Source organism: Passer domesticus, unplaced genomic scaffold, assembly GCF_036417665.1.
Source record: "Passer domesticus isolate bPasDom1 unplaced genomic scaffold, bPasDom1.hap1 HAP1_SCAFFOLD_44, whole genome shotgun sequence".
Taxonomy (NCBI): domain Eukaryota; kingdom Metazoa; phylum Chordata; class Aves; order Passeriformes; family Passeridae; genus Passer; species Passer domesticus.
Genome location: NW_026990160.1, coordinates 1896722 through 1922946, shown reverse-complemented (window position 1 = coordinate 1922946; position 26225 = coordinate 1896722). Strand labels below are relative to the sequence as shown.

At 51.2% G+C, this 26225-nt stretch overlaps 1 protein-coding gene across 1 annotated transcript; it reads right to left on the bottom strand.

Annotated features, from left to right (window-relative positions):
* Positions 1 to 219: 219 nt before the first annotated feature.
* Positions 220 to 26222, bottom strand: LOC135292705 (hydrocephalus-inducing protein-like). Its single transcript, XM_064406810.1, has 16 exons — positions 25928 to 26222; positions 24094 to 24210; positions 22862 to 22981; positions 19993 to 20112; positions 17516 to 17650; positions 15880 to 16079; positions 11939 to 12122; positions 10747 to 10846; positions 9406 to 9524; positions 8058 to 8281; positions 6064 to 6131; positions 3689 to 3921; positions 2796 to 2896; positions 1444 to 1579; positions 832 to 996; positions 220 to 279 (listed from the first exon to the last, which is right to left on the bottom strand). Exons 2-16 carry the CDS (start codon positions 24163 to 24165, stop codon positions 220 to 222), a joined length of 2037 nt encoding a protein of 678 aa, XP_064262880.1. The 5' UTR covers positions 24166 to 24210; positions 25928 to 26222.
* Between the last annotated feature and the right edge of the window lie 3 nt (positions 26223 to 26225).

Sequence of the window (26225 nt, the reverse complement as noted above, 5' to 3'; positions counted from 1 at the left end):
CAAACCACAACAGGGAAACCTAAAAATCCTTTAACAGCTCAACCCTGCTCTAGTTATTTCTTTAGGGACAGCTACCACTCTCCAGCTGAAATGCTGGGCTTTTGGAGAAAAAAGAAAAAGATAATTACATGTTCACCTTCAAATTTAAAAGGATCAAGGTAAGAGAATCTTTCAAACTACAAATTATTGCCCCAAAGGTAAAAGCTTCGCAAGAAATCTCTAGTTCAGACCAGGCTGGCAGTTAAACAACTGGTTCCTCTGGTGGGGAGAAACCCTCCTCTTTAAGGTAAGCAGTCTGAGAGTTGAAAGCAACTGTTCTGTCAAACCTCAGGCTCCCTGGCACAGCCTGCCTTGCCTGTCCTTCCTCTTCACTGATTTACATGCAGTGCCACAATGGCCCAGGTTCAGATGTTTGGTGCCATTCAGGGAATTTGGCATTGTCATTTCCTTATGTTTTAATGTAAGTTTCAATCCTTGCAACCACTCTTCAAATGCCAGCTTTCCTTTCGTTGACAGAAAGCTCAAGGTTCCCAGAAGTCTTCTGACATCCCCTTTTGTGCTCAGAGAGATGCCATTTCCAAACAGATGTTTCCAAATTAACAGCATTTTCAAGAGTAATGCACTGAAGTGGCCCTGGATTCCAGCTCAGACCAACGACATTCTGTGCCAGACACTGAGATTACCACCCGTGAGGCACGAGCTGTTTGTGCCACCCATCCCTCCTGGCCTTCTCCACAGCAGCCCGTGCCTGTTTTCCCCGGCAGAATCCCTGTGCCTTTTGCAGCCTGCCAGGAGCAGCTGCACAGAGGCACACATCTCCCCTGCACTCACCAGTGGGTTTCTCTCATCCCCGAACACGCCGATGAGAACATTGGTGCGATGCGTGCCCAGCGCCTGCACTTCCACCAGCACTGGGATCTCTGCAGTGCTGTGAGGCTGGACAATCCCACAGGGCCTGGGGCTGGAGTAGAGCACAGCAGAGTCCTCCTTGCGTTTCTGCAAGAGACACAATGAAATGCAGCTTCAGAGGCACCTCTGAAGAAACTTTACACTCCCTAACATCCACCGCAACAGCAACTGACACACGTGTTTAAAAATGCCCAGGACAAAGGTAAAAGGCACAAACAAGATGCAAGAATTGTAGGCTTAGCATTCCCAGGGCATCCTGCAAGGAGGCTGCCAGCACAGGCACTGGTGTCTGTGGATGCAGCAGCTTTCACAACCCTCTAAGATCTCCCACAAGAAAACATCCTGAAGACTGGAACATCAACTGTTCCCTCAGCAGGTTAAACTGCATCCTCAAGTTTACATTCGGGTAGGATCCTGTTCTCAGCAGATCTTTAAGACTGAATAGAAACCAGCAAGGTCATGTCCAAATCCTTTTTTTCCCCTAATCAGCTGCTCAATAATATTTGAGAGGGGGAGGTGGATGGGATGCCAAACCTGTTCAATAAGCCCGTAGCAGCCAGGCAGGTGGCTGGGATTCCTAATCAGGAACTTCTTCTCATATGGCACCTTCAGGAGGCACTCATCATATTGCAGCACATGGGGGGACACTTGCAGCTTTGGAACGAGACATCTGGCCAAAGAGATGAGCCCAGGGGAATCAGAGATACTGAGAGAATGGAGAACATTTACCCCCAAAGATTGTAAAACAGAGCATAACAGCCCTGCAGTGATCAATTGCCTTCTACGTCTTCCCACTCCAACAGGTCTTGTCAAGGAGGGGCAAACCCTGAGAGGCAGCACCCAGAGGCTGCCAAGTGCCCCAGGCAGAGCACTTTGTCCCACAGCTGCCTCAGCCCCTCCTTTCCCCAGGAAGCCTTGCAAGGACTCCTGTAACACTCCCAGTGATCCATGAGCTCTAGGGGAGCCTTCCCAACAAGGAACAGAGCTCACTAATGCTCAAGGAGCACACAACTCCAGTGCCCAGGAAAAATGACTCCCTTCTCTGCCATGGTGCTGTTGCCCTGCCTGGGAACTCAGCTGCTTGCCCCAGCCTTGGAGGGCACGAGACACCAGCTGCCCTCCAGAGTGGCTGATCAGCCCCTCCCAGGCCCTACAGCTCCCTGGCTCCTTCCCTCCACAGCTCCAGGCACTGGCTGTCCCCAGCCCCACCTGCTTGACAAAATGCCAGCCCAGGCACTGCCTGGATGGCTCTGCCTGGGAGAGGGAACAGCCCCAGGGAACTGCATCCCTCCTGGCATCCCACTGACACCCACAGCAGCACAGCAGGATGGAATTCTGCTGCAGCAACAACCACTTTTGCTCTCAACCCTGAGAACATTCAAGCTCACAATGGGAAGCAGAGGGAAGGAGAAAATCTAGAGCTGAGCTGCCACACCAAGGGCTGCTTTCCCCTCCTGAGACCTTGCCCTCAGCACTCTTGCTGGCAGCCACTTCCCCCCTGCCACGTGCCCTCATGAACAGAACCAGAGCCTGGCTCTCAGCAGGCTGCTTGCTGTGTCCCAAACCAATGCACGGTGCTCGCACCCAGCACAACTCCACCTCTTGCAGCAAGAAGGAGAGGAGGCCCTGGGGAAATTTGTTCCACCTCAAGCACCAAAAGCCAGGCCAAGAAATGATCTCATTCCTGGTGCCTTCAGAAAAGGGCCCGGGACCCTGCTGGGCTGGGAGCAGGGCTGCTTTTCACCACAGGCTGCTGTCCAAGCTCTGCTCTTCTCATGCCCAGTTGGCACAACATGAGCTCATGAACCAGCACTTCTCCTTGGCAGCTGCAGCCAGCAAAGCCTGGGCAAGGCAGGGGCTGGGGGAGGCCAGGCAAGGGCTGGTACCTGGCTGTGATGACCAGTGATGCCACTCCCTTGCCAAAACCCTCCAGATCCACCAGCATCTTCCTATAGAACTCCATCACCGAGTTGGAACACAGGGTCACCTGGTGGAAGAGAAGAACAGGAAATTCTTCCTTACAAAAGCTCATTATCCACGTGTGATCCAGTCCTTGAGGGAAGATTTTGTCTTGATTCTGCTGCTGCTCCATGTGTAGAGCACAGTCTCAAAGGAACAAAAGCCTTCTGGCAATAGCAGATTTGTTAAACACACCTTGCTATCAGGGCATAGCTCAGCTACATTAAAACATTAGACTAAAGCTCTATGAACCACTGTATTCAAATTAAGGGGCCAATTTCTCATCTGACTACAATGACATCAATGCAGAAGAAATCTGACTTGAACACAACGAGTTCAGCTTTACAGCAGGAAGCTGAGGGCAAAGTGTGGCCCAGCAGGTGCTGGGCAGTTCATGGCTGCAGAGTTTTTTGTCCCCACTGGAGATTCCTGCAGTGAACACAAATCCTTCTGCTCCCCAGGAGAGGGGAAATGAGGCCAAGAAGAAAAGCTAACTGCTTTCTACAATGACATCTCTCTAACAGCCACCTTTTGCCCTCATCTTTGCTCTGCCCACTTGCAATCAAATAAATGGCTCTCAAGAACCCAAGAGTGACTTCTGGCCTTGACCATATGGTATGTGACCTCAGCATATGATTTTGGAAAGAAAACAGTGCTCCTTGAGGAACATCCCGAGTAAGGCAGCTGGCAGAGGCCTCAGAGCAGTGCAGATCTCTCACTCACACCATGCTCAAAGCTGCAGCAGAGCTAAAGCCCTCCCACACTGCAGTGCAGCTGCAGCCCTGGTGCTGAAGCGTCTCTGGCTGGACTCTGCCCGTACCTGGATGTCCTGGTGTCCTTGGGGCAGGATGGTCCCTCGGCTGGGAGTGATTGTAAACTCCCGGGGCTCCACATACAAGTGAATGCCCTTCCTCCAGGCTGGGTCACTGTGGCAGCGGATCTGATCCACGCTGTCCACGGCCGGCTGCGTGCCATCGAACGACATGCGGAGCTGGAACGTCACGGGCACCGGGGAGCTGTTAGTGAGCCGGCAGCGCTGGGTGTAGGGAAAGCCTAGGAAAGGACACCAACATCCATTGAGGCTCCCACTGTGGCATGACTCCTGCTGGGAATGGCCTGGCACGATGAAAGTGGCATTGGAGTTCAGCTCTGGATTATCTGAACTACAGCTCAGCCAGAAGCTGCATGAGGAATGAATCGTCACTCAGTTCCCTTTGACACACATTGCAGACTGCAGCCTTGAAAATGCCCACTCCTAGCCCTGCTGAACACTGCAAGCTTCTCTCTTGGTGATGGGGAGGAGCTGTCTCACCTGCCCCAAACCAGCACCAGTGATCTCCCAGTGATGAGTGTGCACCCAGACCGAGCATTTCCTCTGAGAATTCAAGCTGTCAAATTCCCTGTTAAGCCTGCCAACACTCCCACCCTTTTCAAGATAGATAAACAGTGAGTCAGCGTTGAGAAGAAGCTACAGCAAAAGAAAGTGAGGATGGAATCAGGAACTAGAACGTGAGGCAAAGCAGCCCAATGCAGCTTCTCTCTGCAGGATCCTTAAGGCATCTCTTGGTTTGGGCCAAACAGACTGAGCACGAGACAGCTCAGAGCCCACTCAACTGGGGGCACACCCAAGCCTTGCTTGGAGATTGGCAATGAGGAACCAGGTCCCACCTCACCCAACAAACGGGGACATCACACCCATGCTGCTCACTGGGGTTGCTGCCTGCAAGGCTTTACCCCACTGGAGCTCTGGGATTTGCTTTCCATGCTGGAAAGCCAGAGATGCAGCCACTCATGGTGGGGATGTCCTGCAGAGCCCGGAGAGCAGCCACAAGCTGCTCTGCAGTGGACATCTGGCTGGGCTGGCCAGCTCTGTGGGGAGGAGACTTCTCCCCAGGCCTGCTCACCAAGAGGCACTGGAACACAGATGGGGAGAAAAAACAACTGCAGCTGCAGCCCAGAGCTTCTCTGTGCCCATCCCAGTGAGAACTGCCAGCTCCAGCAGTGACTCCAGCAGGGAGGCAAGAGAGGCACAACAAGGACAAACACAGATGGCAAAACCTCCAATGAGACTGAGCTCACGGCATGCAGACAACAGTCAACAGTTCCAAAGAAGCAAAGACACAACAGCTGCCTTCAGCTGAAGAGACCTTAGGAATGAAAGCAGATCCAGCAGGATCAATCTCCTGGTTCAGAACCATAGTTCCATCTCTTGCCTTACTTGTTTCATTTCTTCAAAAAGGCAACTTGACAAGTGCCTCCATGGTGATGCAGGGTGGGGAAGAAGCAGCTCAGGAAAGGCAAGTAGTTTCCTTAAAAAGTTCATGACCTTCCTTGTTCTGGGTTCAGGCTTGGTAGTGAATGCTCCCCTTGGTCTGGGAAGGGGGATAGGGGGTTTGGGGGTTTTGGCCCTGGGGGTGGGCTTTTCCCTTGGGGGTTTTTGGCAGCTGTGGCGTGATGCCGTGGGCGCTGTGCAGTGGGAGCTGAGGCTGGGCAGGGAGCGGAGCTTCCCTTCCTCCCGCTCGGGGATGGGAGCTCGGCCGCGTGCTGCTGCGGGAGGTTGTGTGCTTGGCCCCGGCACTGCCCTGGCTGCAGCTCAGCCTGGCACCCACCCTGCCTGCCTTCCCCGCTGCTGCCTGCTGCTCTGAGCCACTGCCCACATCCCCCTGCCCTCTGTCCCTCTGCAAAAGGAGCATTTCCCTCCTTCCCTCCTTCCCTGCCGCTGCCGGCTGGCAGGGGATCACTGCCCTGCCAGAGACCACAGCTCCTCCTGCTGGGATCCTCACTGCACCAAAGGGCAAAAACGGGACTTGGGAGCTGGCAAAGATCTGCTCCTGTTCTCTGGGCTCTCCTGATATAGTCTGGGAAAGAACTGTTATTCCTTTCCCCATCGTTTGAGCCCTGTAATTTCAAAGGTATCATCATTTGGAGGGAGGGGCTCATCTTTCCATTCCAGGAAGATCCCCACCTTTCTTGGCAGACATCTGTCTTTTCAAGCAGGACAGAGACACCAGAAAATACTGACTTTCTGTGCCTTGCTTCTGTTTGATCTGACAATGGCCAAATGCTCCCTGCAGCACCAGCAGCCCTGCAGTTCCCACCCTGAAGAGGCTGCTGTGGCAGAGCAGGAGGGAGGGATGCTTTTCCCTTGGAAGACACAGATCCCTCCCGCTGTGTCCCAGCCCAGGCAGCACTCACCAAAGGAGATGTCCCCGAAGTCGAGCTCAGGGAGGTCGAAGTGCAAACTGGGTCCAGTGACGCTGCCCCTGCATAGTGAGGACAGAGCAGGAAATGCCTTGGTTCAAGGAATTGCAAAGCTCCGGCTGGCGTGGCTCGGGGGCACCAACCTGGTGTCAGGGCACCGTGCCTTTCAAACCAGCACACACCATGTGCTCAGCACAGTGCCCCTGGGCACAGGAGGCAGCTAAAGCCAAGTGGCCAGCAGCCAGCAGCCACTGATGGGCTCTGGGCACAGGGCAGGCAGGAAAAGCCCCCGGGATGCTGCTGGTCCCATGAAGGACCCTGAACACACAGCCAGACATGGCTCCGGGCCTCAGTTTCCCCATCTGCAATGGGATGGACATCAAGGTGTCCCCACAAACTTCTGTAACCAGCCCTGCCAGCCACAGGTTCCCTGCTTTGCTACTTCTTAGCTGGAACTGCTGTTCCCATGGAGGAGCTTTCTCAGCAGAGTTTGACCCACACCATCATTACAGACACAGTTGTGAGCCATGAACCCAGGGCAGCCCCAAACATCCTCTGAAAAGAGCAGCAACACTTCTACACAGGGCACAGATGAATCCTAGAGGAAAGGACCAGCTTGTCAGCAGTGCAGCAGCTGGCACAGCCAAGAGCAACAGCTTCAACAACCAAACAAGGGGGTCCTGAATCTAGCACAGCACCTCACCTGTCCTTGAACTCAGCAGACACACTGCAAAAGTCACCAACACCCACTGAAAGCAGCACTTGAAGCTGCACAACACTCACCAGTTGATTTCATGGCTGATGCCAATCCATGCCCACTCTGCCTTGTGGTTAAAAATCAAGGCCCAGTGACCTGTGCCTTCTGTTGGATTCACAGCACTGCCCCTGGCTCTGCTCCACACATCTCAACAAGAGACACCTGCCCTTGCTCAAGGAGAAAGCTGCTGATGCACAAACATCCCATCACCAGTTTAGGGGAGGGACAGAGGAGAATCACTTATTGGATGGTGAAAGGTTCCCTCTTGATCTCCAAAATAAAAAAGCAACACTTTTCCTCCAAGAACAAAGCCAGCATCATTCTTTCTCCACTAGGGGCAGACTTACTCACCACTTTTCCCTTGCTAAGTAATAACTTCCTTGTTCTTTTTCATCCATCTCCCTTATCTTACTGCTATAATCCAGTGCAGATTGCTTTCATTTCTTCACTGCCTTGCCCCAGTGCCTCCCAAGAGCAGCAGCCTAGCTCCAAAGCTGCAGAGCAGCCAGCATCAGCTCTCCTGCTCCCACTGCATTATCCTAGCAGCACATGGCTCAGGCTGGCAGGGACAGGGCCTCGTGCTGCTGTGGTGCTGAGCACTGAGCTCTGCCTCCCCTATCATCACCCCTTGTCCCTTGTGCTGGGCCAGGATGATCTCTTGCCATGGCACCAGCCCAGGGGATGGTGCCCAAGTCCTTGGCACAGTTCCTGCTGCACAGTTCCCTGACTCCCACATCAGCCCTTGCCTGGCTGTGCACAGGAGGCACCAGAGCCCTCAGGGCACAGCAGCAGGGAGCACAGCTTGTTCCCACAGCATGGCCATGAGAGGGGAGGTGAGGCTGCTGCTGCCCATCTGGCATGGATTATTGACAGAAGTTTTTAAAAGCACTGCTGCTGCTGCAGAATGCCCCAGGCTGGCCCATCTCCAAAGCCCTGGGGCCTTGCTGGCTCTTCAGCTGGGACATCCCAGAGCAGCTGCTGCCCAAAGCTGATCCATCCCACTGCCTGCCATGGCCCAGGGCAGAGGGAGATCCCTGCAGGGAGGAGTCATTCCAGCTCCAGGTACCACACAGGGCAGGAGGCATCCTCCCACTAAAGCAGTGCCAGCATCAGAGCAGAGATGAAGACCTCAGCAAACACCTTTTTTCTCTGCTCCACCCCAACAGGGGGTAGCTGGGGCATGTCCCAGAGACAGCTCCAGATGTGCCCACCAAGCTCCCAGGGTCCTTACCTGATGGTCAGGATGGCAGGCGTAGGAGATCCATCCACACTGAACCGCAATTCTTCCTCAAACCTCCCCAACACGGTGGCACTGAAGGAGATCTGGAGAGTCTGGCTCCCACCTGCTGCAATGATGCCCTCCTGGGGTGCCAGCTTGAAGCCCAAGCCCACCTTTGTGGCTGAAGGGATGTATCTGAAGGGAGCATCAAGAGCTCCTTGGTTGATCAGGTTCACCTGCAGCAGCAAGAAAGCAAAGTGGAAATCCATGTGGAATCTTCCCTTCTTGGGAGCTATTGTCTAAGGATGCAATGAACAGCCAGAAAAGGCAGAAGATGCTTTGTGCTGCTGAATGGCAGAAGTCAAAAGATACAAGAGGACAAGTTCTGCCTTTGGGTTTGCATGCAAAGCAGTGGCAGCTGCACAGACCTGCACTCACCCTGGGGTTATCCCATGGACACAGAGCACTGCACCTCTGGGCAGCATCACCCAGCTCATGGAGACCTGGCCCTGAGAGCAACGTGGGGTGATTGCAGCTGCCTGGTGAATCAGCACTGAGCTGCTGCTGCCCCAGCCAGCACAGCTCCAACAGCACCATCACCTCATTCACCTTTTCCCACACCATGAAAACAAGACATTGATAATGAGGCATCAGCAGCAAAATGTACAGACAGCACCATCTTTTGGTGAGAAAACTCGTGGTGTATTTCTCTTCTACAGTCAAGCTTTTGAAAGTGTCTGCCATGATGTAGTGCCTCATTTTTTACCTCTTTCAGATGCTCTCTCTTTTTTTTTTTTGCAAGCTTGGCACTATTTAGGGGTAGAAAATAGGTAGAAAAATCCTTTGCTTTATTCCCAGGAACACTTTTCTCTTTCCAGAGCCAGAGATGCACCAAGGCTGAAGTGTGGCACTGGTCAGCAAGGGACAGAACTCCCAAGGCTTTCCTGGGACTTCCAGGAATGAGCAGGAGACCCTTGACTGGAAGCTGTTGGCAGTGGACTGAAGCTCAAAGGCAGCCAGTTGGTTCCAGCTGCTTCTGCAGAGCCCAGTCCAAAGGTGCCTTGTGTCTGGCACTGCCACAAAAGCCTCTGGACATGCAGCTTTTGCACCCAGTGCTGGTTTCACCTGCCAAGGCCTTGTTTTGCAGGAAGCCTCCCAGCTGATCCCTAGGGAAGGCTGCCCAAAAGCAGGGGCTGGGGCTTCATGAACAACAGACACACCTTTCTGACCCCCCAGACTGGACCAGCACATCAAATATTCCCTGCTCACAACTGCCCAGCTTGGCAGGAATTCCACAGCTCCACCAGGCTTGCTGCTGCCTCAGGAGCCATCAGCATCCATCCCCAGCCCTGCTGCTCACCTCACAGACATGGGGGGTGTTGACAAAAATGTCCCCAAGCTCCAGAGTGTCAGAGCTGAGCTCAACCAAGGGTCCTTGGCCTTCCCCTCTGAGCTGCAGGGGCAGCCTGCTCTCACGGCCTGGGGAGAGATGTCCATTTCAGTACAAGCATTCCCTCTGTCACACTGTCTTTTCCAGGCTGCCTCAGTGCTAGTCCCTGACTTTGAGCTGGATGCCACCAGCTCCTGATGCTGCAGGACAAGATATGGACCCTTCTCTTCCCTCAGCCTTGGGGCTGATTTCTAATTTCTAACCCATTTCTCGGGCTGGTTTCCAATGGGAGCCACCAGTTTGCTGAGTTTCAAACGTCTCTGGGGTCCTGGAGTGGCAGACCAAGCAGTAATGCGTAGAAATTGAAGGAAAGGAAATTTAGGTTAGATATTTGGGATGATATTTTTTCCTGTGAGGGTGGTGAGACACTGGAGCAGGTTCCCCAGGGAAGTTGTGCAGGTCCCAGCCCTGCAAGTGTTCAAAGCCAGGCTGGATGGGGCTTGCAGCTACCTGCTCTAGGGGGAGGTGTCCCTGCCCATGGCAGGGGCCTTGGCACTAGATGATCTTTAAGGTCCACCCCATCCTTAACATCCTAGGATTCTGTGCTTTCCTTCCCCTGCACCTAGAGGAGCTTGGAAATCCATTCAGGGAAGGCACAAAGCTCATCCAGAGCCTGGCAATTACCAAACTACCTGGCCCAGCAGCACAGGACTTTGTTGCCCAAGTCCTCACCTTCTGACCCTCAGCACTGGGCTCTGTTTCCACAGACTGAGAGCTGCAAGGTGACAGCTCCCACACAGGGAGAGAAGCAGCTGCTGGCCAAGGCTGCTCCTTCTACCAACAGCCTGGGCTCAGTGGGGCTCAGCCCCCTCTGCTCTGGTGCTGTCTGGCCAGTGGGAGCTGATCCAGGCTCAGGGAGCACATTTCTAACCCAGCTCCTGCCACCTGATGATGGATCCATGTCCAGTGGAGCCATCCTGGAGGCCAGGGGCCTGCAGGGGCTTAGTGCTTGTTCACTAAAGCTGCTCTGCTCTGCAGCTCTCTGGCCTTTGAGGAAATGCCAGCAAAGGCATGGCATGAAAACCTCTCCCTGCACTGCCTGGGCTGTGCTGGGATCAGGAACCCAGACACAGCACTCTGAGCCCTGGCCTTGCACGGGACACTCCCTGGGAGCTGCAGGGCCACTGGGGATGTGCCAGCACTGCCCTGCTGGCCAGGGACTCTTCCCAGCACTGCCAGGGCAGCCCAGTGGGCTCAGGCTTGCACCATGGCTGCACTGAGGGGGAGAGAAGCAGGGCAAAGGAGCTGCACCTGAGATGCTGCAACAAGCCACACTTTGATACTCCACTGCTTCCAGGGGTTTGAAAGTCATCTTGATTTTGGCCAAACCATCCAGCTCGATTTCTCCCTCCTACAACAGAAACAGCAAAACATTTCTCTTCAAACTTCACATTTCTTGTTTTCAACCATAGTCCTGTCAGCCTTTGTTTAGAGCATCAGTGATGAGTGAACAACACAAGGAGCCCAAGGAAACCCTCCAAAGGCAGCTCAACACAGTGCTGGAAGCTCTCAATGCTGGTCAGGTCCCACTCTCCACAATTTCCTACTGCTCTGACACAAGCTCTTGCTCACATCATGCTGCTGTCAGCTGCAGTGGGATGTAACTGCCAATGTGCACTGGTGGCTCTTCACAAGGAGAGATCATGATCCCCTCCCCCAGAAATAAAAATATTAGTTTAACCTGTTTTGAAAGAAAGCAGAGGTTGGGATTATTCTGGGCTTTACTCCAAGGGGAGAAGGGATTTTGCACTGTGCACACACCAGGCATTCATCATCTCTCACAATGCCAGTGCTCAGAATCAGGGCTCTGGCTGATGGCAGCACGTGGCAGTTGGCTTGCAGAAACAGAAAAGGAAAAGGTTTTCTGTCCCTGTGTGCAGGAGAACTCAAAAGGCCCAGTGAAACCTTCCAGCCTTGTGTCCAGGCTCACAGATGACACTGGAAGGCAGACTCAGAAATAGTGCAAGGCGTGGTTACAGGAGGCCATTGGCATTTCTGGGATTAACCTTGGGCTGAGTTTGGCCTCCTTTTCCCAGCCAGCCATTGCCAGCTTCAGGTCAGTGTGTGAGCTGGCAGTGCTGCAACAGCCTCTGCTGAGCCCCACGTGTGGGGGCAGCCCCTGCCTACAAGAACTGCTCCCTGTGACACTGCAAGGACACGCACGGAGTGCCCTGAGCTCCAGCCCTGGCAGCAGAGCTCGGCTTTGTCAGGCTCCCAGCCCTGCCTTGAGCCTCCAGGCCAGAAATGCTTTGAGCATTTTAGCATTTTTAGGTGAGCTCTGCAGCTGCACCAGAAACTCAATGCCCTCCCTCCCAGCATGTGGGGCCAGCTGAGGATCTGCCAAGTGACCACAGCCAGGGTTGCAGTGGGTGGGAGGAGGAAGAGGGGGAGGAGGAGGAGGAGGAGGAAGAGGAGGAAAATGAGGTTCTCAGCTATCACTTACCATTGGCTCAATGACAGAAACGTCATCAGAGAACATGGGGTCCTGGTGCACCTTTGCCATCTCCCCCGAGGCTCTCAGGAGGGCAGCACGATCTTCACAAGAGCCCTTCTCCTTCCCTGTTTCTTTCTCCTCCATTAATTTTTCCAGCCACAGCTCTCTCTGTGACTGCCCAAAAAGACTCTGCCTGCAGCCAGAGGAGAGACAAAGCCAGCAGGTCGTTCAATAAGCCACAGATTTGCAGAGAGAAGTGCGAGTGCAGGAGAGCAAAGCACCTGGGGAGGAGCAGCAGTGTGACAGATGAGCAATGCCACGACTGACTCTCACCATTAACAGACCAATATCATGTCTATAGGTTAAGAAAAGGGTTTTTTACCCCCTGAGTTGCTATCAAGGGACAGCCGGGGTTGGGGTATTTGGGAGGGTCAGCTTGTCACCATGGTGACATCTGACCTCCAATCAAGATTGGAGGAAGTGAACTCCACCACGGGACAGCGAAGAAGGGGTCGATGGTCAGAATTTTGGGAGAGGCTAAAGGGTTAAAAGGCAAAACCTCCATTGTGTGGGTGAGCACACAGTGGGGCAAATCCTTTGCTCCCAGAGCTGTAACATCTTCTCTATCCAGTCTTCTGTTGTATTTTTGATAAGGTTTAATCAACCTTTCTAAACTTAGGAAAAGTGAGTGGCTATTTCTCACAAGCAGCCGCTCCCCAGCAAGGGCTGACCCCAAGCCCTGGGGGTCTCAGAGGGATCACAGGATAACTTGCTGTTCACTGGCACAGCACGTAGTTTTACTCCACACCTGCAGGCTCGCGAGAGGTTTCCAAAGCCAGAACCCCTCAAGGGAACCTCCTGGCTCAAAGCCTCTGCCAAAACTGAGGGACAATCCACCAGCCACTTCAAGTGGCTTTTCCTCCCACTGAGCTGCTGGGGGAGGCAGATAAAGATTATGGAGCAGGACTTCCCTGGGAAGGGGAGACAGAGTTGGGTTGCAGCTCCATGTTACCAGCACTGTGAAAAATGCCTATTATATTATTGGCTTTTTGCAAATATTAAAATGAATACTATATGTGTGATGTTGGAAAGTGATGTTGTATTAATCCTTTTTTACAGACCAAGGAATAATAACTGTTGAATTTGCAGTGTGGTTCTTTGGTGTGTTTTACCTTGAAAAGATCCTGATTGAGCCTAAAAAGGGCACATTTTAGCAGTACTTAAATGAAAGGTACGCTAAGAAAGGGAGCAGTCAAAACTCTGAAAGAGTGCAAATGCACATTAGAGTAATACAGTGACATGGAAACCCAAAAGGAGGATGCCATTTACACTCTGAAGGATCCAATCCCAGCTCAATGAAGCACCATGAACAGGAGCACATCAAGGAAGCAGAACAGGAGGTTTCTGTGTATTTACCAGCAATGCAGTCTGGGACTGTGGGTTGTCACCCATGCTGGTAACTGTTTGCTTGGCCCAGCAGAGAAACTCTGTGCAATGTGTTGGAAATAATTATGCAGATGTGTTGGTGCACTTTGGATTTAACAGCAGCAATCAGGATTGGTCACCAGGTGAACAGCTCTTGCCTGACAAACACAAGACTCTCTGCTTTGATGCTCAGGGAGAGCTCAGGGGAAATGTGCTTCTGCCCAGCAGCTGCTGGCCTTTGTGCTTTTGTACAGCCCCACTGAGGAAACAAAAGTTCCTGGCCTTGGTGCTTTGCTGCTGCTCAATCTGTCACTTCCAAGTGTCTTCTGGGGACTTTGGTGATGAATGCATCACACACAAAAATAAAGAGAACATCTGCCCAGCTGAACTTTGTTCATGTCAGCAGTGATGAACTTGCTTCAGGTTCAGCTCATGAAGGACCTATTGCTGCAATGATGGGCCTGACCAGTTCCCATTACCACTGGTGAGAACATCCCTGCTGGCTGAGGGAGAAGCCTTAGGACAGCAGTGCTTATGTGCTGGATGTGAGGCTTTGGAGAGAGGGGAGGAAAGACAAGGCCCCAGCAGCCCCAGAGCTCCTGCATGTGCTCCAGGGCTGATGCCAGGGCTGCTGCAGCTCTCTGCTGGGGCTCGGGGATCAGTGCCTGCTCTGGGCAAGGCACAGAATTTTGTTCTTATTCTTCTGCCAAAAATTTCACTGGAACAGAGAAGCTGCCAGTTAAGGGAATCCCTGGCCACACTTCAGCACTACATTCCATTCCATTCCATTCCATTCCATTCCATTCCATTCCATTCCATTCCATTCCATCCCATTCCATCCCATTCCATCCCATTCCATCCCATTCCATTCCATTCCATCCCATCCCATTCCATTCCATTCCATCCCATCCCATTCCATTCCATTCCATTCCATCCCATTCCATTCCATTCCATTCCATTCCATTCCATTCCATTCCATTCCATTCCATTCCATTCCATTCCATTCCCACTGCTGCCCCATGTTACATGCTCCTGCCCTCAGATGGCAGGATGGCAATAACACTCCTGGGGGAGACTTCAGGGCTTGCCTGAGAAAGAAGGGATCTTCTTCCTTTCAAATTATCAGGAGAAGAGGATCCAGCCAAGTTCAGGACTCAGTTTTCAGGACTGAAAAACCAAGTGCAAATCAGCCCCTGCATCTCCTACATCCCAGCCCGGGCTGTACCCACCAGACTCCTCTGTTCCTGCTGGAGCAGTCATCTCTCACACAGACCTGGCTCCCCAAGACCCAAGGACACAAGCTCTACAGCTGAACTTAACTCCTCTGAATTTCAGCCAACATCACTAAGCTGTTCCCTGAGCCCACAGATAGAAGAGCTGTGAAGGAGACATCCCTGACATTGTAATAACCAAATGAAAACACCAGTGCCAATAGATGGGGCTGGCAAGCTAAATTTTTGGCCTTTTATCTATGAATGAGCTGTTCCTTAAGATAGTTCTCATCCTGTTAGATCTACCCTTTCAATGAATCACTACTGCACCCTGACAGGCACTACCGCACTACTGACAGGCAGAAAAGATAAGGTATGGAGAGGGTTTGAATAGGTTGTTTTCTTCTGCTTTTTAACTAGGGCCCTTTGTATGTTTGTTTCCTTGCATAGCATCTAAAGGCAGGTCCAGATCTCCCAATGGCCCCTGGCAATCCCCAGACACTGCTCTTGCTTTGAGCAGTGTGTCTGCTCAGATGATTGCCAGAGCTCCCCTCCAAAAGTTATTCTATAGTTTTCTCTTCTAAATCAGCCCAATTGCTTTTCAAATATTCACTAAATGTCTCATATTTCCTACACACCTCTGCAAGTACCCATGGGCATGTGGTATATTGATAGGCATTAGAGGAGCTCGACCTTCATGAAAGTTCCCAAGGAAGAATTCATGATCTTTTGGCAAACACTTAAACCAAAATGAAAAAAAACAGCAGAAACACAGGAACTTCAGAGTATTCAAAAAGAAATCTCAATGAAAAGGGGGCACAACCTTATTCAGAGATTTAAATCATCTGTTTGAAAGTTTAAACTGGCTTTCAAAGGTTCATCATGGAACACAAGAGGTGACTGATGCCCTCAGCTGACAAGGGAAAGCAGATCAGCTTCAGGAACAGGACTGCACTGGCTGCCTGCAGCACAGCTCATGTTGGGCATCTGATGCAGGGACCCCTGCAAAGCCACGTGCCTGTGGCCTCCCAGAGAATGGCTCTGTTTGGCTGACAGTGCTGAGAAAGCATTTCAGGAGCTGCTTGTGCTCAGCAGGGTGCAAGCCAGCTGCCAACATGTTGCAGCAGCCTCCAGGAAAGCTGGGACAGAGAAAGCTCAAAGGCTGCATCCTGCTCTGAAGACCGAAAGCGAGAGCAGATGCCATCCATCCTGCTCCCTTCCAGCCAGGGCTGCAGGGATGCTCAGGCTCCTTTTGTTGCTCTTTCCCAGCCCTGTTATCACCCAAAGGTGTTTTGCACAAGGACAGATCCTCACCTCTGGGTGCTCAGCTGGAAACGAGCTTCCAGGTTCCCGGTGTTGTGGAGCAGCAGAGTCTTCTGGGTGCTGCACTTCACTGGACATGTGGAGAAGTCCAGCTGGTCAGGGAAGTCCAGGATAGCTCGGGCAGCAATGGCCTGAACTGGCACCACTATCCTTTCCCTTTCAGTGACACAGAGCAGCTGGTGGGAATAATCCTGCAGGAAAAGAAACTGCCTCAGCACAGGGCATTTAGTGCCGTCCCCATGGCAGAAGAAAAACCATTTCCTACTACCCTTCAAGGGCATCAATTTACCTATCCCACCCTAAATGAACACTAAGCTCTACTGATATGTCACATTTTAGAGGCACTAGCGCACTTTGCAAAACCTATCTCAGTGGCATTAAGCTCTTCTGTCACTTGGTCATCCAGAGAACTGCCCTAGGCCACCATCATTTTTACTCTAAATTTTAATGATGTTAAAGAATTCCTAAGTCCCTTCTAAGGAACATGGAGCTAGGGAACACAGGACATTCCTCTTTAGCTTTCTATATTCCCACTGTTGAGAATAGGACAAAGTGTTCAACTGACTCGAAGCAGCAAAAAAAAGATGAGAAAACAGCTGCACCCAAAGAGATCCTGCACCTCTGGCTTGGTATAGAAACATCAGCTGCCTCAGAACTCCCCTCCAATTTTGCCTCTCCAACCAAGTCAGGAGGAGAACAGTGCTAAGAGGCAGCAGGATGCTGCTGGAAAGAGCCTCTCTTGGCTTCCCTGCAAGGCTTCCTCCCTTCCATGCCATGTCCTCAACCCTTCTGGATGAACAAGCCCCCAGATCACAACACTGACCCCCCAGATCCCAGCACTGAGATCAGACTTGTCAGGGCCTCAGCACTGCTGTTCAAACCTCCAGGCAAAAGCACCTTTGGCACGGAATGGGTGCCAGCTGACAGAGCAAGCACAGGCACAGGCATGAAGACAGAGGCACAGCAGCGTCACTGCCACGGGCTCTGGGCTCACAGCTCTGCCTGCAGCTTGCACCTGCCCTACACCAGCTCCTGCAGGCAGCTGTCCAAGTCCCTGCAGCTCAGCAACCTCCTGCTGACCAAGGGCACCCAGAGCCCAGGGTGCCTGTGCCAGGCCGGGCTCACGGGCACAGCACATCCTCTGCCCTGGCCCTGCAGCTGCACCATGCTCACTTGTGCTCTGGCACAGCACAGCTGCAAGGCTGCAGAACAGAGGCTGGGAAAAAGCACCGTCCTTGCTCCAGCCCAGGGGGAGGCAGGGAAGCTGTTGCCAGGCAGGAAGGAGGAAAGCTCTCTGACCTCTTTGTTCCTCCAGTGTTTTCCATCATCATGAAACCCCTTCCACTGTACCTAGAGATGGCCAAACATCTATCAACAGCCCTCTGTCATTTTCATCCTGCTCCCTGGGCATCTTCCCTTGGCAATGCTCAGGGATGTGCAGGGAGGGGAAGCAGAGCCTGTCAGGCCTGGCTGCAGTGCCTGGCAGCCCGTGCCAAGCTGGGACTGGCTGCAGGCTGCCTGCCCACAGCCTGGAGCCAAGCTCCCAGCATGGAATGGGCTGCACCCAGAGTGCAGGGAAAACAGTGGCTTTGGAGAGCATTCTGTGTTTTGGCTCCTCCAGGCTCACCTTGTTCTCGCCGGGGCTGAAGCGGATGCGCACAGGGACAGACACGGCCGGCACCAGGAGACGGTAGGCATCGTTGGAGCCCATGACCTGGAAGTAAGGTGATCTCTCCATGGAGACCTTCACCACATGAGGAAACTGCAGAAAAGACATGAAACAATGATTTTGTCACTTGTGGAAACAGGATGAGAGGAGACCTGTCCATGCCCTGGTGTCATCCCTCCTTGACTCCTTTTCCAAAGCACTTTCAGCTGTGCATGTACAGGCACACAATTCATGAGGGTGAACTCAAATTCCTTCTGTCTGGCTCCAGCATTCTGACCAGGCCCAGTAGGGCGGTGCCTGGTGGGAAGGAAGGGCCGAGCAGGTCAGCAGCAGCAGGATGGAGACAGAGCACCTGAACCATGTCATCTGCACATTCAACAAGGCCAAAAAACCTGCTGGCTCCTGCCAGCACACAGCCATGCAGTCGTGTTCCAGAGGGGGAATGTGCTCCCTGAAAGCAAACCAGCACATTGTCCTGGGGGAAGGAAGAAATTCTCTTCTAGTACATCAGGTTTGGGTAGGGATGTTCTGGGGATACAGTCATGCAGGCAGACCAGCAAGAAAGGAGACCAAACACTGTGGCCTTACTGGGAATAAAAGCAAAGCTGAAAAGCCAAAGTAGGAACACAGCAGGACAACCCCTAAAACAAGGAGATGGCAAAGAGAATTTAAATGGGCAGTAAAGCAGCAAGGAAGAATCACAGAACCATGAGAGCAAGCAGCTTGCTAAAAGTGACAGAAACACAGACAGGCTGTGCCTATCACTATGGGCTTCAAAGGCATTTTCTGCCTGGAGAAACAGGACCAGCAGTGTGGTTGCAATACTGAAAGACAATTTTGGCTCTCCAGGGATTCTTGCTGCCTGTGCAGGCAAGCTGGGCTGCTGGGCATTCCTGCCTGCAGCCATCATGCCAGGTTCTGCCCTCTGGGATACACAGACACAGCAAACAAGCATTTTCTAGCACACTGATATCATCAACCAATGAGCACCAAAATGCTCTCAACAAGTCTAAACCAGATGACTTTGACTCCCTCCTGTCTCTTCTCATCAGCCCACTCTTGGCACAAGCCTCTTTTTAGAAAATGTTTCCCGACTGAAATTCCAATGGTCTCCGTTTTCCTCTTTACAGTGGAACACAACTGCTGACATTTTTCAACTTTTCCCCTTAAAGCTCTCTTGGCAAACTGCAAAACAACCACAATTTCTACAAGTGAAGGTGAAAACCTCCAGGAGCACATGGCTTTGGACGTGCTGTGGTTCTCCAAAGGGAAAGCAGAGCACAGTGTTGTTTTTGGAAAAGCTGAGCAGAGCTGGATGAAGCTTAGCAGGAGCCTCAAGTGGCACCTAAAGGGCTCCCTCTGCTTCTGCTACGTCACTCTGATTCCAGGGCTGCTTCAGAACACACCTCCTGCAGTGCCAATGCCATTAATGAAAAGTTATTCCAGCATAAAGTGCACAAGACTCAGCCCCTGAGCTTTGACTGTGAGCTGCACAAAGGGAGCCCAACAGGCTGAGAGAGGCAGAGGAGCCAAGATTAACCAAGGAGACACAGGAGGTGGTAAACACTCAAGGCAAAGCACGAGAGCAGATAAGAACTGTACAGGCCTCAACACTCCCACCAATCCAGAGCTTTCAAGAGAAGGCACCTCCTTTGGGACAGATACCGTCAACACATGGCCAAAGTCAGGGGAGAATTCCCAGCACAGGAAGGTTTCCACCATCTTGCAGAACAAAGGTGCTGAGACATTTTCTTCTGGACATGCTGCAGCACATACCCTGCTTTGCTGTACACTTCGGGAATTACAGCTCTCTCCTCTTCCAGCACAGCGTTAAAGCTCTGTAGAAACCTAGGCCAGGGCACTGGGAATATTTCTCTGTCTGCTCTGGGCTGTCCTGACCCCCGGGGGAGCACTGACTTTGACCCTCATTCATGGAGAAACTTTCCTAGATGTCAATATAGGCTAGAATCCACAAAAGCGTGAAATAGATTATAGAGAGTAGTGTAGGTGTATCACTCGCTGAGAAATTTAGGTTTTGGGATTTCTGTGGATAGAAGCAAGATGGAGGGCACAGAGTGTCATCCTGAATTTCTTCTTCATGCTTCTTCTTCCTTCTTCTTCATGGGTTTGGGTGGCATTGTGTAATTGGGCAGAAAAGTCCGCATTGCATGCTTCCAGGGATCAGTTATTGGCTTAAAAGGGAAAATAATCCAGGTGTCCTTTCTGAATTGGATAGCTTAGTCTTAAAAGACTTTGTAACAAGAGATTGTTAGCCATTTCGTGCCTTGCTAATGACAAGCTGCCGAACTCATGGTTGTGAGACTGTTTTACTGATAAGAAATAATAAACACCCGAGTCTGAACGTGAACTACCATCTCGAGTGCCTTCAATCCCGACCCAGAGAAACTGATAAAGCTCCATATCCCAGCACTTACCTTGTCCACATTCATGAGAGACACTGTCATTTCAGAGACATCATGAGTGTTGAAGTTCTGAAATGTCACCTCTGGTGGGGAAATCTGCAACAAGTTCTGCTTTGGGGGAGCTGACGGCAGCTGGAGAGGCGAGAGAGAGCAGGGACAGCTTCAGCTGCTGGGAGGAAGGCTCATGAAGGACAATCTTACACTGACCCCAGTGAAGTGCAGACTCTGGGGGGAGCACATCTGCCCAGCCCACACTGGGCAAACAGTGGCTCACCCACCTCTGCTCGGAGCTGATGGAGAGCTGCTGGCCACACAGAGCTGGCTCCAGCCAAGCTGCTCTTTTGACATGTATTTCTCCAGCTTTCATTCTCCACAATGCCAGGCAGCACTTACCTTAAGCACAGCCCTGTGCCCATGCGGTCACAGAGCTCTGGGGCACTGCCTGAGCACTCATGGAGTAAGTAAAACCCATACATTCACATCAGATTCCATGGGAAACGATTTTGCGATGTCCTTCACTCTGACACAGGGAAACCGAGGCCCACACAACTGCAAATACCTTTTTTGATCTAGAACTTAGGCACCAGTAGCAGAGGAGGTGTGAGAGATGAGGTGATATTTGGCTGAAGCCAAAAGGTTATCAAGTTAAGGAATGAAAGTTGTTGATTCTCTGTGTTGTTTGGGGTTTGGATTTGTTCAGGTTGGTTTCTTGGGTGTTGCTGTGAGAGGAACAGGGTTGAAGACCTGACCAAAAGGAAGCAGGGTGAGAGGGGAGGGGACAGAAAAACTGGCGTTTGGAGGGAATGGAAGTTCCCAAGTACCCATCCAAAGGGAAAGGGGACAGAACAGCCCTCACCGGGTATAAAGGGGATAGAAAGATTGCCATTTTCTCAGAGGGTGTGTTTGTTCATCTCCAGGAGGAGGGAGACACGCCCAGCTCAGCTGAGTCCTTACTAATAAACAGTTTCCTTTTGCTTCAATGATTTTGTCCCCTTTCATTGTATTTAAAAGTGAGTGCATTTCTAACAGAGGTAAAGGCAAAAATAAAGTAACACAGAAGTTAGGAAAAAGACAAATGAAGTGAATGCTGAATGAGGATAAGGTTCAGTTATTTTCTCAGCAACTTGGGTAAAAGTAGAGTTGGTATCTCCTTTTTCCATGAGCTTTAAATAGGTGCTTTCTTGTCATTATTGCTACCTTACTTGATACCATTGTAGAGGCATGTCTGGAATGACACAACAGCAGCAAGTGCTTCTGGAGCAGAGACATTACTTGGAGAAAATTCTCCCCTTCTGCAGCCACACTGCTGTCACTGCAGAGACACCAGCAGCTCTCCTGTGTGACTCCAGGGCAGACACAGCCTGCTGAAGGGAGTGCCTGCAGCACACTGTCCCCCACTTGTGCCCTTCCCTGAGGTGTTCCCAACGCCCCTCTCCAAGGCAATCCTTAACCAGTGTGTTCAATGTCTCTTGCTGCCAATTCACTGCTCAGCAGTGTGATAAATGAATGGGATTCGTGCTAACAATTGGAACTATATCGATATTTTAGAAAATATATGTTAAAAAGTCATAGAGGAAAAGGATATGTAATTAGTGTCACAAAACAAATGTTTTCAGATGCTCATGAGAAAATAGGAGACAGGATGTAGTGTGAGATAAGTAAAATCCCAAAACGGAATAGGCCTCGGGATAATTAAAGAATTGGCCTTGAAATGGACAAAATTAGGATGATTCTAGGTGTTTATGAAATAATATAGCTTATTTTTGGAATATAATGCTGGCTTCTATAACACAAGACCTGGGACGCATGTGCAGCCTGTGGGGTTGTTCAAAGGACAGTGAGGATGAGGAGAAGCCTTCGTCGGAAGCAACCAGTGAAAAGCCAAAAGACCCCTTGGAAACAAGCTGAGCATGCACTGTGCAGTACAGTGACATAGATTTCAAGAATTGAAAATAGGAGGAGATTTACAAAAAATTGTTGATGAACATGTATTAGCATACAGTATAGAAGTTGTGTTTGGTTTCTTTCGTCTTTTGTACGGGAGGCAGGGTGAGAAACCCCCCCATACCCTGATTGTACCCCAATCAGTTTTGCTTGTGCTTTATCCTAACCACTGCCAAATTATTTTGTATCTATTTGATTACATTTGATTGCATAATTTTATATAAAATTGCTGCTCAATTTAAATTGCTGCTAAATTCTAATTTTGTGGTTTATTAAATTAGACATATAGGACCTCATTCATAACAACAGCCCACCTTGGTCACCTACCCTTTTGGACTGTGCTTTCTACTGAGCCAGTTCTGTCACAAAAGCAGCTTGAAACACACCTCTAAGCAGGCACTGAGCACAGAAAGCACATCCACACCCCTCTGCCCAGGCCGAGTCCCCTGCACATCTGGCAGCCTGCAAAATCTAACACCCCGTCAGGGTCCAACACATTGTTCCAACCCAAAGCAGGAATGCAATTGGTTTTGTTAAATCTGAAGGAATTCCTGCAGGTCCTGGGCCTTCCAAGGCCAACGCTGCCACTGTGGAGGGAATCCTGTGACCCCAAGCGTTTGATGGTGACCACAGCAAAGCAAGAGGTGGCTCCTTCAGCAGGAGAATGGCACATGGCAATGCTGTGCCTTTGTGTCCCCAGCCTTCCCCCATTGTTTTAGCAATGGCAGCCACACTCCAGCACAGCCCAGCAGCTGCAGCAGAGGTTATTTGTGTTGCCTCAGTGCACATCAGGACTCCCAGTCCACCACTGCCAGCAGCTTGCAATGACAACAGCACCTGGACACTGAGGAGTTTTGCTGGAGGCAAGCCTGTCACAAGCACACACCCTCTTCAAACTTGCCATCAAGCAGAAAGGAAAAGAGCAGGAAAAGGCTACCTTTGGACCAGTCTTGCTCAGGCCTACCCATGGGCCAATTCTGGGCAGAATCCTCCCCCCAGTGCTGGCCTCCTTCTTCGTGCTGGGAAACTTCTCCTGCTGGAACTTAGAGGAGAGCAGCTGAAAGGCAAAACAAATCCAAAAAAAAAAAAAAAACATATCAGCAAGAAGCTCAGAGATGTGCTTGTTCAGAAAGGCATTTCTTGAGCAAGTGGCACTGGCGAATAATTTGTGATCACAGCCACTAGGATAGTTCTGGAAGCCCTGGAAGTTACTTGCTGAAATGCATAGCAAGAATAAATTAATAATACAGGGTGCAATACAAATACTCCAACCACATGGCTGTGGCTCATTAGTCTCTCTGTGATCTGATGTGACATGTTTGGGGATTTCTGCTCTTTGGCCATTTGTTTCCTCTTACATTTCATTGGATTGAGGCAATGCCCTTTTCAGAGAGTGGGGAGGAGCTCTCAGAACTGCCCCAACTCCATCCCTGCACAACACTCACAACTCACAGCCAGGAGACAGCACTGCTGGCTGAGTCCAAGAGAAGCAAGAAAGAAAAGCTGTACCAAGAGGGAGGTGCACAGGAATGTGTCCAAGTTTTAGCTCTCTCTGTTAATGAGCATTTGTTTCCTCTGTCTGGGCTGACAGAGCCCTCCAGAGAAGAAAACAGAGGCATCTCCTTGCCAGAGCCTCAGCACTGGGGCATCTTCAGCCAAGTGAGCTCCAGACAGCAAGGGACCTTGGTGGCCCTGACTGCAGTGCTGCCTGCAGGGCTGGAGCTGTGCCCACCCAGGAGCTGAGAGAGAACAGCTGCTTTGGGAGCTCTTCTGGCTGGGACCAGCCGTGGCTCTCAAGGCTTTGGGCAGAGTTTGAGCTCTCCCCCCACATGCCCAGGTGCCCAAGGGCAGGTTGGTCACAGCAGCACAGGGCAGTGCCCAGCCTGACAGAAGGAATTCCTGTGGCAAAGGGCAGGCACAGAAGCACATGCTGAGGGCTTCAGCTGCACATTGCTTTCACTTGGCTCCCGTGGCACAGCCAGGCAAGGCGCTGGGCTGTCCCTGAAACATCACACAGTGTTCCCTACTGCACCAGGACAGCCCCACCAACAGCAGCAAAGAGCTGGGCAGGGGCTCTGCAGCTTCCCAGCGCTGCTGGACAACAGGGGCAGGGACACCAGGGACACCAGGGCACTTGCCAGCCTGAGCACAGCCCCACTGGCTACTCACAGTGTTAGGCTGCAGTCTTTCCCTCAGCAAAAGACGAGGTGTTGGTGTCTTTTTTGGGAATCCAGAAGCCATTTTGAAGGGAGGATGTCACAGAGGAGCAACAAGGCCTCAGCAAAACTGGAAGGAGAACAATGGAACTCTGAAAATCCAGAACCCAATTCGTGACACACTCAAGGCATATATGCTGCTAAACATTTTATATCATTTGAAAGTAGCTAAGTGCTTGCTCGGCATAAGTAGCTAGTATTGTTAGGCCTCTAGTTGGACTTTATTTGGACTAGATGGCCACCTTGTGCAATTCAAAAATGGATCTTGCTGAAACCTGGAGCTAAAAAGCTGAACATTAATAATGCTTAGAGCAGACACAGCTGTAGCTTAAATATTACTTAAAATCAGCTTGAGTGGGCCTCCTCTTCTTTAGGCTAAACACCCCCTGCTCTCTCAGCTGCTCCTCACTGGACTTGGGAGAGACTGCAATGTTATGGCTCATGGCTTAAATATTGCTATAAAGGACGTTTTGCCCACTGTGACAAAACTGTAGAAAGAAGCTGAGAGCACCCAAGCCCACCCTTCCCTGAAAATGCCTCCTGACTGGAACTTGGGACTGGGAGTTCAGCCCCACAAGGGAACTTGAGACAAGATAAAGGTGACACTATTGTCCCATTAGCTCAGGTCTCCAGAGAAGTGAACAAGGCCAAGGGAGAAAAATAGATCCACAACAAAGCCAAAGCCAGCAGCTGTCCTGAAAATCAGCTCTGTCTGCCTTCAGGCTGGGCAGGTCATAGCCACAGACTCATCTGCTGAGGCCAGGTTTGCACACAAACCTCCCATCAACAGAGGGGCAGGAGGAAATTTAGGGTCTGTGGCACAACCTCTGGTAAGGGGCAGTGGACACCCATCCTCCCTCCCACAAACTGGCTCAGCTCTAAACCCGCCACCCCCAGAAGGCCACATCCAGGGGACATTCCCATCAGGGGCAGCTCAGGGGGTGTCATAGCCCATCAAAGACCCCCACAGTGCCCCCAGAGCCATTCCTGAGCCCTTGCACCAGATGATTGCAGGACATGCAAAGTAGCACAACATATCCAAAAATCCACAACCCAATTCATGGCAGACTCAAAGGATATACTGGTGCTAACGTTTTTCTATTATTTGAAAGTAGCAATAGACAGTCAAACTTGCCCCACCCCAGGGAGGTACCTGGGCTGTCCCACCTTGCCCAAATCTGCATTCATCCATTGGAATCTTACATTTTGCAATACCTCACCACAGAGAAGATCAGAAGAGGATTTTATGGTATGCCAATGGGATCCATGGAATGGTGATATTTTTTACTTAATCTGTCTCTGTCATTCTCTTTCTTCCCCCTCTTCCCAACCCCATCTCCACCCCCTTCACCCCACCCCCCCCGCCTTTTTCCATTCCTTTCTCTCTCTTCCTCACATTTACTGTTCCATAAAATCCAGACTACTGACTTTGGCAAATTGCCTCGTTTGCACCTCAATTCAGAGGCCTCTCCCTAATAATTTTAATAACCAGATGATAACAACCCACGGAAACTTGAACAGAACTCATTCACCTTGAAGCAGTTTAAGCAATCACTATAGGGAAAAAAAAGTATAGATGAGTACATTTAGAAAATGTTGCATTTCTTTTCTTTGCAAGAAAAAAGCACAATCAGTAGACGAACTATTGTTCATCCACTCAGCTGTGCATGCCACTGAACTGCTGCACCAGAAGACTGGCATTATCCCATCCTGTATTTCCCTTTGGCATTCTCTCTCAGAGTGCACATGAGACAAAACCAAACAGTTCAACTTTAGTCAATCTTTACCTTCAAAGGAAATCCACGCTCTTTTCCAGAGGCCAATGCTCTGCACGTTGAGGAATCCTCTGCAGAGTCCAATGCTCCGCGAATTGAGGACTCCTAGCAGAGGCCAATGCTCTGCACGTGCAGGATGTTGTTTGCAGAGGCCAATGCTCTGCATGTTCAGGAATTCTCAGCGGGGCACAATGCTCCGCGAATTCAAAGGACTCGCTGGCAGAGACCAATGCTCCGCGAACAATTCACTTGGCGAATGGCCCAGTGTAGCTGCCTGTACGAGCCCAGGCTGCGCACACCCAGCCAGGGC